The sequence below is a fragment of the Pongo pygmaeus genome, chromosome 12, assembly GCF_028885625.2.
Source record: "Pongo pygmaeus isolate AG05252 chromosome 12, NHGRI_mPonPyg2-v2.0_pri, whole genome shotgun sequence".
NCBI lineage: Eukaryota > Metazoa > Chordata > Mammalia > Primates > Hominidae > Pongo > Pongo pygmaeus.
Window position 1 is genome coordinate 24,840,976 of NC_072385.2, and position 16,371 is coordinate 24,857,346.

The 16,371-nt window shown below is 40.9% G+C and overlaps 1 protein-coding gene across 5 annotated transcripts in view; it reads right to left on the reverse strand.

Moving 5' to 3' along the window:
- Window positions 1-3,720: 3,720 nt before the first annotated feature.
- Window positions 3,721-16,371, reverse strand: part of LOC129030767 (E3 SUMO-protein ligase RanBP2-like) — a 47,220-nt gene continuing 34,569 nt past the window's right edge. For 4 of the 5 annotated variants that reach the window (XM_063649055.1, XM_063649054.1, XM_063649056.1 and 1 more), the window contains 4 exons: window positions 13,804-13,939; window positions 10,143-10,237; window positions 5,115-9,101; window positions 3,721-4,253 (listed from right to left, as the gene is read on the reverse strand). In XM_063649055.1, coding sequence (XP_063505125.1) covers window positions 5,751-9,101; window positions 10,143-10,237; window positions 13,804-13,939 — 3,582 coding nt within the window. In that variant the 3' untranslated portion in view covers window positions 3,721-4,253; window positions 5,115-5,750. Of the gene's footprint in view, window positions 4,254-5,114; window positions 9,102-10,142; window positions 10,238-12,245; window positions 12,411-13,803; window positions 13,940-16,371 lie in introns of those variants that run through there. The other variant, XM_054476411.2, reaches the window with a different exon arrangement.

The window sequence follows — 16,371 nt, forward strand, 5'->3', positions numbered from 1 at the left end:
TCTTCATTGGTTTCTGTTTCAAACTTTACTGAGATGGTATAGCTTAGTTGATGAAACAATAGATCTGGAACGAGACTCCCTGAATTAAAATTGCAGCTCTGCTCTGTTACTTGTTCTGTGACCCTGAGGTTTCTTAAGAAATCTGAGTCTGTGACTTTGAGTTCCTTCATCTATTTATGCCTCAGAGTCCTCACTTGTAAAGTGTTGATGCTAATATACTTGGGGGTTGTTTTGAGAATTAAGTGTATTGAGATATGTAAAGTGCTTAGAAGAGAGCCTGGCACCTGTTTGTTGTTATGCGGAAGTATCTATCTCTTCTGCTACATTAATCTGTACCATTCTTGCATCAGAATTCTACCACATTACTGTAACTGTGATAAGTTTTAGTGTCTCTTTCAGTAGGATGTCACTTTTTTCTTTTCATTTACAAAAAATTTAGCTACTCTTGCTAGTTTTTTACTTAAAACTTAGAATTCTCTCACGATCCAGCCAAAAAAACTCTACAATTTTTAACGAATTTGTCTTAGAATTTATAAACCAATCTGAGAACTGATAGTTCAAATAACAGTCATCCTATATAAGTTTTGCAGTTTTCTTCATTAAGTGCCAAAACTTCTCATTTAAGTGCTTCCTAAGATTGGATTTTATGGCTGCTGTGGGATTTTTTTTTTCATCAAATCCTGCCTGATTACCACTCACTCTCTTCTCCCTTCCCACCTTACTTTTTTTTTTTTTTAATGAAGTATTTATTGATGATTCTTGGGTGTTTCTCGGAGAGGGGGATATGGCAGGGTCATAGGATAATAGTGGAGAGAAGGTCAGGAGATAGACACATGAACAAAGGTCTCTGGTTTTCCTAGGCAGAGGTCCCTGTGGCCTTCTGCAGTGTTTGTGCCCCTGAGTACTTGAGATTAGGGAGTGGTGATGACTCTTAAAGAGCATGCTGCCTTCAAGCATCTGTTTAACAAAGCACATCTTGCACCGCCCTTAGTCCATTTAACCCTGAGTTGACACAGCACATGCTTCAGAGAGCACGGGGCTGGGGGAAAGGCCATAGATCAACAGCATCCCAAGGCAGAAGAATCTCTCCTAGTCAGAACAAAATGGAGCCTCCTATGCCCACCTCTTTCTACACAGACACAGCAACAATCTGATCTCTCCTTCCTTTCCCCACACTTCCCCCCCTTCTTTTCAACAAAACCGCCATCGTCCTCATGGCCCGCTCCCGATGGTCGCTGTCTCTTCGGAGCTGTTGGGTACACCTCCCAGACAGGGCGGCCGTGCAGAGGCGCTCCTCACTTCCCAGACCGGGCGGCGGGGCAGAGGCGCTCCTCACTTCCCAGACGGGGTGGCGGCCAGGCAGAGTCGCTCCTCACTTCCCAGAGGGGGGCGGCCGGGCAGAGGCGCTCCTCACTTCCCAGGAGGGGCGGCCGGGTAGAGGCGCTCCTCACTTCCTCCCAGACGGGGTGGCAGCCAGGCAGAGGCGCTCCTCACCTCCCAGACTGGGCGGCCGGGCAGAGGCGCTCCTCACTTCCTCCCAGACAGGGTGGCCGGGCAGAGGCGCTCCTCACTTCCTCCCAGACAGGGTGGCAGCCGGGCAGAGGCGCTCCTCACCTCCCAGACGGGGCGGCCAGGCAGAGGTGCTCCTCACTTCCCATACGGGGTGGTGGCCGGGCAGAGGCGCTCCTCACTTCCCATACGGGGTGGCGGCCGGGCAGAGGCGCTCCTCACTTCCCAGATGGGGCAGCCGGGCAGAGGCACTCCTCACTTCCTCCCAGACGGGGTGGCGGCCAGGCAGAGGCGCTCCTCACCTCCCAGACGGGGCGGCCGGGCAGAGGTGCTCCTCCTCTCCCAGACGGGGCAGCCAGGCAGAGGTGCTCCTCACTTCCTCCCAGACAGGGTGGCGGCCGGGCAGAGGCACTCCTCACCTCCCAGACGGGGCGGCCGGGCAGAGGCGCTCCTCGCCTCCCAGACGGGGTGGCCAGGCAGAGGTGCTCCTCACTTCCCAGACCAGATGGCGGCCAGGCAGAGGCGCTCCTCACTTCCCAGACGAGGCGGCCGGGCAGAGGTGCTCCTCACTTCCTCCCAGACGGGGTGGCGGCTGGGCAGAGGCACTCCTCACCTCCCAGACGGGGTGGCCAGGCAGAGGTGCTCCTCACTTCCCATACGGGGTGGTGGCCAGGCAGAGGCACTCCTCACTTCCCAGATGGGGCAGCCGGGCAGAGGCGCTCCTCACTTCCTCCCAGATGGGGTGGCGGCCGGGCAGAGGCTCTCCTCACCTCCCAGATGGGGCGGATGGGCATAGGCGCTCCTCACTTCCTCCCAGATGGGGTGGTGGCCGGGCAGAGGCGCTCCTCACTTCCTCCCAGACGGGGTGGCGGCCGGGCAGAGGTGCTCCTCACCTCCCAGACGGGGCGGCCGGGCAGAGGCGCTCCTCACTTCCCAGACGGGGCGGCCGGCCAGAGGCGCTCCTCACTTCCCAGACGTTGGGCGACTGGGCAGAGGCACTCCTCACATCCCAGATGATGGGCCGCTGGGTAGAGACGTTCCTCACTTCCTATACGGGATGGCAGCTGGGCAGAGGCACTCCTCACTTCCCAGATGGGGTGGCCGGGCAGAGGGGCTCCTCACATCCCAGACGATGGGCGGCCAGGCAGAGATGCTCCTCACTTCCTAGATGGGGTGGCGGCGGGGCAGAGGCTGTAATCTTAGCACTTTAAGAGGCCAAGGCAGGAGGCTGGTAGGTGGAGGTCGTAGCGAGCCGAAATCACGCGACTGCACTCCAGCCTGAGCACCATTGAGCACTGAGTGAGCGAGACTCTGTCTGCAATCCCAGCACCTCAGGAGGCCGAGGCAGGCAGATCACTCGAGGCCAGGAGCTGGAGACCAGCCCAGTCAACACGGCGAAACCCGTCTCCACCAAAAATACAAAAACCATTCAGGCGTGGCGGCACGCGCCTGCAATCCCAGGCACTCGGCAGGCTGAGGCAGGAGAGTCACAGGAGCCTGAGGCAGGGAGGTTGCAGCGAGCCAAGATCACGGCAGTACAGTCCAGCTTCGGCAACAGAGGGAGACCGAAAAAAGGAGAGGGAGACCGAAGAAGGGAGAGGGAGGGGGAGCGGGAGGGAGAGGGCCCCTCTCCTTCATTATAAACAAAAACTTAGTATCATTTCCTAGCTAGGAGAAATAACAGTACACCGTATGATACAGATTCTTGTTCCACTTCTGCTATTACTCAGTAAAGGCACCTTGGGTAAATCAGATAGCCTCTCTTGGCCTCAGTTTACTCATGTCTAAAGTCTTCATTTCTAAGGTCCCTTGGGACAACGACATTATCAGATTCAAAACAGAATAAGGCTCTATGTTCTACAGTAGTGTATAGGCACATTCGTTCTTAGGTCAGGGATTCCTAACCTAGAGCTCACAGAAACTATACGCAAGTATACATCCACTTTTAAGTTAACACTTTTCACATTTCTCAAAGACCGTATCTTTAAAAATAAAAGATTAAGAGCTACCTTAGCTAGTAATAAAACCGGTATACTTAAAAAAAAAAATTCAGAGATTGTTACTTTATCATTGTACTTGTTTGGCATGGCTAAGATGTGTTACTGGTCACTAATGGTGTGATTTCACTTCCCTAACCTGTTCTTGAAGGCCTTCAACAGATCCCACTTCTTCTTCCACTCTAGTAGCCACACTTCTAAAAATGATCTGTGCAACATATATAATATGCAAGCTGTAGAATGCTGGCTGTTAAAAATGGGGTCCATTTTCAAATACAACATTTTTCTAAACCATGCACAAAAGAACAGCCCTACAGGGACACTCTTCCATATTGTATACATGCCGTTGCCACTACATTTGAATACTGGCAGACGTTAGTGGCTAAAGATAAACATTAGATAAAACATAGGTCTTCACTGAGCAGACCTGAAATAACAGAGCAATGAAGTACATTACAAATCAGCATCCCAGTACATTTTAAAAAAACAAACCAACAAGGGTGTCATGCCACCAGTCAAAAGGTACTTTGCTTAAACTGGCATTCTTTAACATGCATGTTGTAGTGGTAAGTACTTAATTTCATACAGCCACAGTTATTAATACTTTGCTAAGAGCTACCAGCTGCTAAAAACTGCTGTTATCTCATACTGAGAATGCTAATTCTATACCTTTGCTCTCAGGCTGTGAGGAAGGGGTGCTAGTCCAAAAGGCCATGGGATTAGATTTAAAAAGGCTAAAATTAAATCCTAGAAAATAAAGAATATTTTTTAACATTTTGGGAAACAAAATGAATATGCTTTTAAAACATAAAAAGCCAGAATCCCTCAATTTATACCACCAATCTGATTGTCTTACATATTCATTTATCCCTGTAGTTTCATTCTTTGCTCATTTAATAAATGAGCAAGACTGACATACAACTTGAGAACATCTCAATATCATGTTCTTTTTTTTTTTTTTTTGGAGACAAAGTCTCACTCAGTCACTCAGTCAGGCTGGAGTGCAGTGGCATGATTTCAGCTCCCTGCTACCTCCATCTCCTATGCTCAAGCGATCCTCCTGCTTCAGCCTCCTGAGTAGCTGCTAATTATAGGCACGCACCATCATGCCCAGCTCATTTTTGTATTTTCAGTAGAAACAGGGTTTCACCATGTTGGCCAGGCTGGTCTCGAACTCCTGAGCTCAAGTGATCTGCCCACCTCAACCTCCCAAAGTGCTGGCATTCTAGGAGTGATCCACCGTGCCCAGCCTCAATATCATGTTTTCTGAGTGACAAAAGAAACTGAACAAATGAAAATGAACACTTTAAAAAAAGACTCACGTTAATGCGCATGATTCAAGCATGAGTCCGTATACTGTACTGAGTTCTTTTGCTCTGCCCTAGCATGATAGAAGTATCTTCCAGTTACTGAAATGTCTTAAACTAAGTTCTCTTGCTCTTTGAAACCTCACAGTGAACTTATTAAGGGAGAAAAAAAAATTGCTCAAATATTTTGGGGGTGTTCACAAAGCATCATTTATATCCCAACATTAGTATCCTACAAAGAGTCTGCATCAAGCTAAACATTAAAAGAAAGAAAAACTGTGCTTAACAACAAAGTACTTACCCTTTTCTGGTGTTTTAAATGTGTAGTTGATTGAAGATTCTTCCGTTGGAAAGGAAGCAAAGAGATTTTTGACTTTGCTATCTGAAGACTGTTCCATATCAGAGTTCTTTGACAGTTCACATTTGTTAGGTTCCACTTTGCTTTCAGATCCACTCTGGGATACTGAACTAGTTTCACTATTGTTACTTTTCAAAGGTGCATTAAAACTAAATCCAGGAGAAACCACTGCTTTTGTTGTTGTTTCAGATGTGCTAGACACTTCAACTTCTGAAGCTGCATCTGCTACATCATCACCCTGAATAACATCTGTCCTCTCTCTTGTGGTTTCTTCTAATACAGCTACAGCAATTTTGCCACATGGTGACTCTCTGGGAGTGCTTGACCGAGAAACATGACGTGTTATCAAAGAATCTTTTTCCTAGGCTGTTTTTGCTTCATCAAAAAAAAATTTTTTTTTTTAAGCTTTCCATAAAGAACATATTCTTATTTTATTTATTCTAATTTAATTACCCTTTTTTTAAAAAAATTATTATTATACGTTTGCTTTTATGGTATATGTGTGCAATGTGCAGGTAAGTTACGTATGTATACATGTGCCATGCTGGTGCACTGCACCCACCAGCTCGTCATCTAGCATTAGGTATATCTCCCAATGCTATCCCTCCCCCCTCCCCCCTCAAAAATTTTCTTAAACGAGTCTGCAACATCCTGTAGTTTAAAACAAACAGCTAAATGCTCGACTTTTCTTTCTCCATCTGCAAAATCACATGCAGTCCACACCCATACTCTTTCTGTTCCTTTCATATTCTGCAAAGTCATGTCTGGAGTTATTCTGTGATTGGCACAAAGTTTTAATACTTGGTCCCTTCTCATCACTATACGAACTTGCTTATTATCATAATTCTGTAAAATCTTTATATCACCAATGCCCTTTTCTTTCCATTGACCAACATCTTTATCATATCTGTAGAGTTTTGCCCTGTGACTAAAAACAACTTGTTCATTTTCCTCACCACTGGATACTTCAACTAGATCAGGTAAAGGAACAACAGGTTCAAAGTACTGTCCATCTCTCTCTTCTTCTTGAGTAACATCAGATTCTTCATCAGTGCCAACTGAAGTCCCACTCTGATTCAACTTGGCAGGAGACTTAGATGGACTCAAAGCAGATTTCAAACTCAAGTTAAATCCTGTTGTTGACTCACCAGAGCGGAAAAGATTTTTTCTCACAGGGCTACCTGCCAATGCAGAAGCATGTACTGAGCTACTACTAACACTATCATCCAAAGCATCTTCCCTTAAATCGTAGTTATCCCATTCTAATGTGGGCCCAGTGTTTTCAGGATTGGGTTTTATTGTTGTGTCTGAGGCACTGGTTGCATCTGTATCTGAACTCTTATCCTCTTCCTCAGTGACTTTTGTTTGATCATTTGTCAAAAATGTTTTGATATCTTTCAGTCCACTCTTCATTTCTTCAGCTCTCTGTATTAACTTGGCAGCTCTGCCAGTATCTACAAATTTATGGGGAGTTTGAAGTGGTACGTCTAACAGAAGCCGCTGGCATTCCTCAAATCTCTGCTTGAATTCTTCAGCCAGCTCTGGTGTTTTAAATTTTGCTGCCAACTGCTCTAGTTTGGCATCACCACCAGAGAAATCAATGGCTAACCAGATCCATGCTCTATCTGATCCAGAGAGAGGCTTCAGGTTCATTGTAGTCGTTATCCAATGATTAGCACACACTTTTAGTACTTGTTCTCTTCGCATCAGCATTCTTAGTTTGCCATTGACCTCATTTTTGAGAATTTTTAAGTTCCCCAAGCCCCTTTCTTTCCACTGACTTATCTCAGCATCAAATCTAAATAGTTTTACCCGCTGTGAATACAGAACTTTTTCATCTTCTTCTCCTGTTACAAGTTCTACTTTTTCAGGCATTTGAACTACTGGTTCAAAATGGATGTCATCGCTGTCCTCAGTCTTATAGGCATCATCATCTTTCTCAAAATCACCAGAAGTGTTTGCTTTATTGGCCATTTTACCGCATTGTGATGAGAATAATTTTTCTCCAGCACCTGAAAATCCCTTGAAATTGGGCTCTTTTTTGCCAAACTGAAATCCTTCTCCGGAAGTTGATTTTGCAAGATCTGCAAATGTAAACGTGCTACTTGTTTGGCCAACAATCACAACACGACCATTCTTCTGGCTACTAATATCCTGAGCCTGGAAGCCAGTATCATTTCCAAGAGGCTTTTCACTTTTCTTTTCTTCATTTCCTGGTTCCGAAATGCCAAACTTAAATCCATCAGCAGACACAGGGATGGAAAATCCTTCTTTGGTTGACTTAAATTCTGTATTAGAAGAACCCTGAAACATACATGAAGGTGAATTTTCTTGATCCACATGCCCAAATTTGAATCCTTGCTCTGTATTGCCAAACTTAAAAGCTTTTTCTGAGAAATTACTTTTAAATCCTGTTCCCACCTGACTTCCAGAAGAGTCATGCAACTTCATTTCTGAGCCCAATGTGAAAGCTGAAGGAGCTTCTGCAATAGGTTTATAAGTGGGTTTAGAGGCATCACAAGCCACACATTTTAAGAAAGAACTCTCATTTTGTACACAGCAAACACTACAGTCCCACTGTCCTTTCCTGATGAACATTCCTTCAAATCCCCTCTTTGGAGCCTTGCTTATCTTGTTATCATGACTTGTGGGTTCTTTTACAATTCTGACAGCCTGATTTGATGCTGTGGCTACATTTGTTCCTGGGGCTTTTAAAATGCTCTGGGCTTCTTCAAACTTGCACTTAAAAAATGCTGCTTCCTCAGGAGTTTTGAACCTAATAGCAAGTTGTTCTGGTTTTGGCAACTCATCTGCATAATCAAGGGCATGCCATACAAAAGATCTGTCTGATCCAGCATTTGGTGTCAATTTCATATCTGGACTGATGTAATGATTTGCACAGATTTTCAATACTTGCTCTCGTCTCATTAGAAGGCGAATTTTACCAGATGTTTTATGCCTCAGTATTTTTACATTGCCAATCCCACGTTCTTTCCATCCTTTGGATTCTACATCAAAACGAAACAATTTTGCGCGGTTGCAAAAGAATTCTTCTTCATCTTCCTCACCAGTTTTTACTTCAACCTTATCCGGAAGAGGTACTACAGGCTCAAAGTGAGGACCGTCATCATCATCATCCCCATGGGCACTTCCTCCATCTGTCTCCTGATTCTTGTTTGCTGTCTCTAAAGTGGGTGTTCCAAATACTGATTTCCCTGGACCATGGAAAGTAAACATATCATCACTTCGCTGAAAACCAGAATTCTTTTGCTGACTCGACCCCATGTTTTCTGTAAATGAAATTCCAGACACATTTTTGCTTCCAAAATTGAATGTATTTCGAGGCCCAATGGTTTGACCACCAGGAATTGGTTTGGGTCCACTATAGCCATCTCCTTGCAAGGGTTTATCTGAAGTCAGGAGACCTAAAAGGCTTTCACTGTTACAGTAAGCTGCAGGAGGGGGCTGTGTCACAACCTGTGGTGAGGAAAACGTGAAGTCACCATCATTTGATTTGAAATTTGAGTTAAATTTAAAAGGAGCTGGCTGTGTTGTGTGTGCTGGTGTTGGCAAAGATGGCCTTATTCCTTCACCCGGCATGGGCTGAACAAAATTAGTTTTCCCAAATTCTATAGCCTTAGATTCTGCAGATCTTGAAGCACGAGCTGCAACTGGAGGTTTTGTGAAATATCCTGGTTCTGGCAAAGGTGGATTTGTGCTTGTCTGTTGAACATTGTAATTAAAGGAATCATCACCCCTGGGCGATAGAATTCCTGTTGCAGGAGACTCAAAACGCAATGCAGGAGGACCATACATCTCCTGAGAGAACATACAAGCAGATGAGCTTTCCACTGGCGGTGTGTGCATCTGTTGTGGATAGGCATAAATATGCTGTTGGGGTGGAAGCCTATTCATGCCATAGACTGGGCCCTAAAAGACAGAAAGTTAAAACATTTTGTAGATTGTCTACAAAACTACAGATAACTAAATGCAAACCAATTCTCACAAACTTCAAACATGAATATGAAGTGAAGAAGATCTCATTAGGGGATGTAGTACACATCATTAACCCGTTTATGCCAGAGGCTGCAAATTTTCTGTGTGAAAAATCAGACCTTGGCAATGACCTTGAGCAGTAGGATATAAATAACTCCCATAAGCTTAGTGTTCCAATAATGGAGCACTAGGCATAAGTAGGTTAAGAGAAAACCACATTACTACAAAGATACTTGCATATATACTTGGCATATAATGAAAATTAATTATAGCATCTTAAAATCTACAGCTAAAGTCATAAAATAAATACCTTCTTCATTCCTAAACAATTTATCAAATGATGTTAATAATGATGATGATGATGATGATGATAACATTCATTGAGCATTTATTAATGTGCCAGCTGGGCACTGTTCTAAGCACTTTACATTATTATCTCATTTTAATATCCCCAAAAACCCTATGAATTAAGGTATTATTATCATCATTTTACATATGAGGCAACTGATGCATTGAGAGGTTAAGAAACTTGCCTGTGGTCAAAATAAGCAGAAGAGCAAGGGTCTAAATGCACCCCAACACTCTGTCCTCAAAGCTGTCACATTCAACTACCACTGTAATATTGAGTCTTCAATCAATTGTTATACATATAGCTGTATCAGGCCTGAAAGTACTTACCACATAGTGGGTCAGCAAGGGCATTACAGTTCTATTTCTGTTAAAACAGAATGACGAAGGATCCACCACCACCACGCCCATTTTTAAAATATTCTACATATTCACACTTATTGTAACACAAAAATAAGGTGACTAAGAAGTATAATTTCTGTATTTGGAGATAAATTTAAAATATCTACATTTTAAGGGACATAAAAGTTTTAATACTGAACTACTGCTCTCTTGAATTTATTTGAAGGAACCCTAAACAATTTAAAAAGGAAATAATTATAAACGTATAAATTATTCCTTTGTTACCTTTGTGGGAGTAACATTAGCTGCTGGTCTGAGAAGATACAGGGAATTATATGCTGGTGACTGACTATAACATACTGAAGGGCCAGTAGTTGCAGCTAAAAAAAAAAAAAAGAAAATAAAGAAAACACTGTTAAAGTCTATACTACAGTTAAGACTATCTAGGCAAGAGCTATAAATACAAAAGCAATAGAAATTAAAGAAAGATTTAACTACATAAATTTTAAATTTCTGTACATCAAAATACACCAATCAAGATTATCAAATGACAAACTAGAAAAAAATTGCTAAATATGACATGAAGAATAAGAGAATAGCATCACTGTGATCAACAAGAACAACTACCTCACAAGCATTAAAAAAGGAATAAAGAAGAAAGTAACTGTTGCCTTTTCTAAGAAAGATCAGTATGATGTGGAATTATGGACATTCAGTCACAGAAAGGACGTAAGGAACCAAGATGCCATCTGATGGTCAATGCATTTGAAGTGGGCCTAGAAAATCTGCAGAAAGACTAGGTTGTATTTTGTAAACTAAAGCTATTACTGAGAATGTTCAGCTCAAAAATCACCTGACAAATTCATGGAAAGGATGTCATAAACAACATAAAATGTGTTCCCTGGCTTAAAATAAAAAGCACATCAACACTCATGCTGATGTACAAACTATCTGCTCCCTCTGTTTTGTGTGTTTTACCAGGAAACAAAACGACTAGAAGGCACCCATGTTAACGGCAAAACTACCAATAGTCATTTGCTTGAACTGTTTTATGATAGTTTTACCAGAAAACAACCAAAAGACCTTTTATGCCTCTACATGGAAGAAGAAACAGAAACTGTGCCAAGAGGTTCCAAACAATTGCCTCTGGAAAGCACTGAAAAATCAAGACCGAGAAAAGGCTAGCCAGAAGCCCAAGTTTGATTTTGGAAACCTAACAGAGGTGAGGATAGCTATTTTGAAATTACTATGGGGAGGAAGCAGGCACAGAACACAGAACAACCTGACAGAAATGGCCCAAGAATCTTCAAGTCTTGCAAGATATCTGTCTACATGAAAGCAAAAAGAAAAAATATAATTTTAAATTAAAAAAAAAATCTTAGTCTGAAGTTTAAGTAGGGACTTTAATTGACTACTGACTCTAAACTGTGCGGAAAAAAACTAAAGAGCTCTAATAAATCTACTAAAAGTAATCTAATTTTTAAAAGCACCATATGAATAGACAATTTAGGAAAGAAATATAATAGGCCTCAAGGAACATGTTTTTGAAGTGAGCCTTGAAAATCCGCAAAATGACGAGGTTGCATTGTGCAAACTGAAGCTATTATGAGAATGTTCAGGTCAAAAAAATTACCTGACAAATTCATGCAAAGGAGCTCACAAGGAACACAAATGTGTTCGCTGGCTTTTAAAAAATCACATTAACATTCATGTTGATATACAAATTCTTCTCCAACTGTTTTGTGTGAGTTTTACCAAGAAACCAAACAACTGGAAGGTACCCACGTTGAAGATGGCAAAACTACCAACAGCCATTTGCATGAATTGTTGAGCATGACTAGTATTAAAAAACCTTAAAAATTGATATTACTTTTGTTCCTACAAATTGGCAAAGGATTTTATAAACTAGTAAGTCAGCATTAGCAAAAGTGCGAAGATGGCACTATCAGATACTAGTGGTAAGAGCACAAACTGAATATTTTGAATACCCTACAAAACTAGGACAGTGTCCTAGAATTTGTAATGGCATAAACCAGAAACAACATAAATAAAGGAACAGAATTTACAGTACTTCCATGTGATGGGATACCATGAACTCATTAATATTCAAAAAACATTTAAGTTTAAAAATGCTCAGAACTAAAGTAACATTTAAAAAACAGGCTAGCTCATCTACACACAACATAATAACATGGTAACAATCTCATAAAAAATACTATATGTATAGAGAAAGAACCAGAAGGAAATGCTCTCAAATATAAGAAATGTTAATAAGGTGGTTAGTTTTTAGTTTTCTTCACCCTGTTCAGTACTTCTGAGTATCTCCTATGAGCTCATTAATCTTTAATTTTAATCATCTTACTTTAAAAAAAACAAGGACCATCTTGATATATGTTTACTTTTATTAAGGAAAAAGAATCTATGAACACAGGAACAGAAATCAGGAGATCTTGGCTCTCGCCCTTTCAGTGCCACAAAGCTGTTTTGTGAACCTGTAAATAATCCATTTGGAGTCTCCATATTTCTCAATTGTAAAATGAGGATGTGCTGCTTCTACACATTTCATAGGGTCATTGCAAGAATAAAATGAGACAATGGGAATGTTGTATTTACATGCTTGTATAAGAACAGAAGACCTTTTATGCCTGTACACAGAAGAAATGGAAACATGACCCACAAGGCACCAAATAACTGACTGCACACATCACTAAAAAAGCCCCAGAAAAGGCTAGCCAGTTCGTTTATCCTCTTACAAGGACCTATATGATGTCTAAGGTTTTAAGTAAACAAGGTTTGAACGTTAGACATTTCATATACTTATCTATGACTTATGACATTTAATAAGCTTGACTTCACAAAGATTTTCTGTTATTTTGCTTGTGTTGAGAAGATACTATCACAAAAGGCTAGTGGGGTTGCCTTAACTATATGAACCATCACACAAATGTGCTAATCTAAACTAGATTTTATTCTAAATCTTTCCTGGGCTAAAAAGAGAAAAAAAAAAGGGCACTACTACTACCATTTCAGAAGTCTGTCGTACGTAAAAGGAACAATTTTGTTATTTCTGGCTGCCTGGAAGCAATGTATTATACTGGCAAGTGCTTTGGAGTTACACCACTGGAGTGTGAATCTTGGCTCTATCAATAACTAGCTGTATAATAATGAGTAAGTTACCTAACCTTTCTTGATCCCATTTCTTTATTTATAAAAAAGGGATTAATAATGGTACCGGCCATTCTAAGTTACTGTAATTAAATAAAATTACATTCACAAAGCACTTTTGCACATAGCCAACCCACAGTAAACACTATTAGTAACCTTAGTTCATTAACTGTTTACTGTATACTCTAATAAATGTCTGATACACACCCACGCCCACCTGCACATACACAAATGCTCATAGTAATTATGTAAGGCAAGCATTATCTCCACATTTGAGACAGGTTAACTTACACAGCTATTATAGTAAGTGATAGAGCAGAACTTAAAAACCCAGTATGATTCAGGTCCAAACTCCTTTCTTTATATAACCATAATATTTCAAATTAAGTAAGATTTCCTATATAATGTCCTGCCTCTCATCATTATCATCAAAATAATTCCCCAGAGGTGTAGGTTCTTAATTAAGCATTTCTTAGTGCATAACTCTATTCATTAACATTTTTCAATTTAAGGAATAATCTCATCTCAGCTCATCTGAGGTGTGGATTAAGTGTTCTTTAAGCCTTTATAGACACGTGATCACATACAGCTCGTTTTTTCTGCTTGGGGTTATAAAAATCTCCGTTAACACCAAATACAGCTTTTGAAGTAACATATAAACAGACGTTGACATGTATATTAACAAACATATATAAACAAGGTGATTTCACAAGTTATCTACTTAAAAGAGGGAAGTAAAGTAGTTTTACTAAAATATGCAATTATCCACTTGCCAGCTCACCTGTTAGTGGAGCCCCATGAAATGTCTGTGACCCCTGATATCCATCAAGCACTGAGTCTGGTCCATAATTCTCTGTGGGCCAACGATGAAGGGATGCTGAGTTACTGCTATTTAGTTTCAACTCCTGCATTTCTTTCTATTGGAAGAAAAAAAAAAAATCAAATAATTTTAAACAGTTAATTATATCATGCCAGAAACAGTGCTGGGAAAGCTTACTCTTTTAAATTTAAATAACTGATTTTTTTTTTTTTTTTTTTTTTGAGATGGTGTCTCGATCTGTCGTCCAGGCTGGAGTGCAATGGCACAATCTTGGCTCACCGCAACCTCCACCTCCTGGGCTCAAGCAATTCTCCCACCTCAGCCTCCCGAGTAGCTGGGATTACAGGCGTCAGCCAGCACGCCCGGCTAATTTTTTGTATAATAGTAGAGATGGGGTTTCACCATGTTTGCCAGGCTAGTCTTGAACTCCTGACCTCAAGTGATCCACAACCTCAGCCTCCCAAAGTGCTGGGATTATAGGTGTGACCCACCACGCCCGGACCTGATTATATCTTTTGAAAGTTTCTATTTGCCAATGAGTTCTAGGTACCTGGTGCTGATTTTAAAATATGATTCTTAATTTGTTAAAAATTTATCTTCTCCCATTTTCATTCGTTAATACAAAACCTAATTCATTAACTCTCTCACCTAAACAAATAACCTCCTAAATGATCACACCTTCATTTCCATTCTACACTTGCCTACATTAACCTTTCTGATGTTCACCTCCAGCCAAGACAATTCCCTGCTCAAAAAAACAAGTACCTAGAAACTAAATTTCTTTCCCCAACTTTCACAGTCCTCTAACATTACACGGACCATCCTTTCAGTGTGTTCTTTCTACACTGCAATCTGGACTACCTGACATTCCAAATCACCTCCCCAAATTAGCTTTTCACTTAACCCCGTGCTGAAACAAAATACAACTCATTCTCAAGGTGATGTTCAAATGCTCCACCAGGAAAGGGAAAAAAGTAGTAGCTGCAGAGAAATTTATTATGTATATAATAATATGTCCAACGCACTTAAACTCTTAATTTTTATACTATCTACACTGTTAGGTAAACAATATTAGCTCCTATCTTAAAATGAGAGAAAGGGATGCAGGGAATAACAGCTGGAATTTGAACCAGATCTGACTCCAAAAATGGTTTCTTAACCCAACTCTGCTGCCTTGACAAGACGGCAGATAGATACAATGCCGTCTAGTGTAGCTATGTGGCTACCTGATCTCTGCTGAAGAAAACTAAATGACAGCACCATACCCAACCCTAGAACCTACAAAATGTCCCCTTACAAAACAGACACTTAACAGGAAATTGTTTTTCCAAAGAAATTGTAGTGGTATCAGAAAACAGGTAAATTTTGAAAAGTTTCAAACTTCTCTGTATCAGCCCAGGAATCCGACCACTTCTAACAAGTGAGGTCAGGGACAGATCTAGCATGTCGGCTTTCTTTTTCCACAAGTGTTTCAATAAAAATTTCCCAGAAAGACCTAACCATGAGGTCCAAAACCATCTCAATTTTCAAGCTAAATAAAATTTCCCCCACTCATCCATCTACAGTGCCTAGTCCAGATGCTACACATACACATCCAAGAAATAAGAAACTAGTGGAATCACCTAGAAAACTTTATGGTCACTGTTGGTATCCGCACCAGAGCTTTGAATTTGCAATCACTGCTGTAACTGTAATTTTTAACATTCAATGTGATGAGAACTGGCTTCAATAATTCTCTCGTTTTTAAAGATAAGAAGCCAAACAATCACAAACGAAGTGACTGGCCCAAGATCATTAATTAATGGCAGAGTCAGTACTAGTACCAAGCTTTTCAAGCTCATGGACTAGTGCTCCACTATACTTCCACAGAATACAATGCTGGGAGCCTGAAACCTGAATGTTAAGTCAAAATTGTATGTAATTGTCATAGGCCACGACTACACAGAATTAACATTCAAAATTTTTGTGCAAATTCAAAAATGTCTTCCCCACCAAATAGTATTCTCTTAAGTTGCAAATACTGCTGATCACACTGTAATAATCGCCACACATCAGCATATCTTTGATGTAACTTTAGCAGTATGAGTAATTTAGTTCTTGCCTGATAAGCATGAAAGAACCTACTTTTATTTCCAATTCCAAAAAAGTCAAGCTCCTTTGAACCCTATTGTTAAAATAAGATATATATACATAACTATTTCCTTACATAATTAAGTCAAATTCATATGGAAGTATTAAAATATACTAGGACTTTTTGAAGCTCAGACCGCTTTTCAATTCCTAGCTATACATTTGAAACACATGTAATCCACAGCTAATCTGGGAATGAACTCATAGACCAGAGTATGATTAGTACAGTGTAGCAGTTCGATCACTCAGGAAACTTCTCTGTGCCAGGAACTCTTATATTTTAAATAAAACAGTTTCTACCTTTGAAGGTCTCAAATTTTGTGGAAGATGAGGAGAGAGACACATAAAGTACTTTCAAAAATATGGTAAAGGGTTGGGCGTGGTGGCTTACACCTGTAA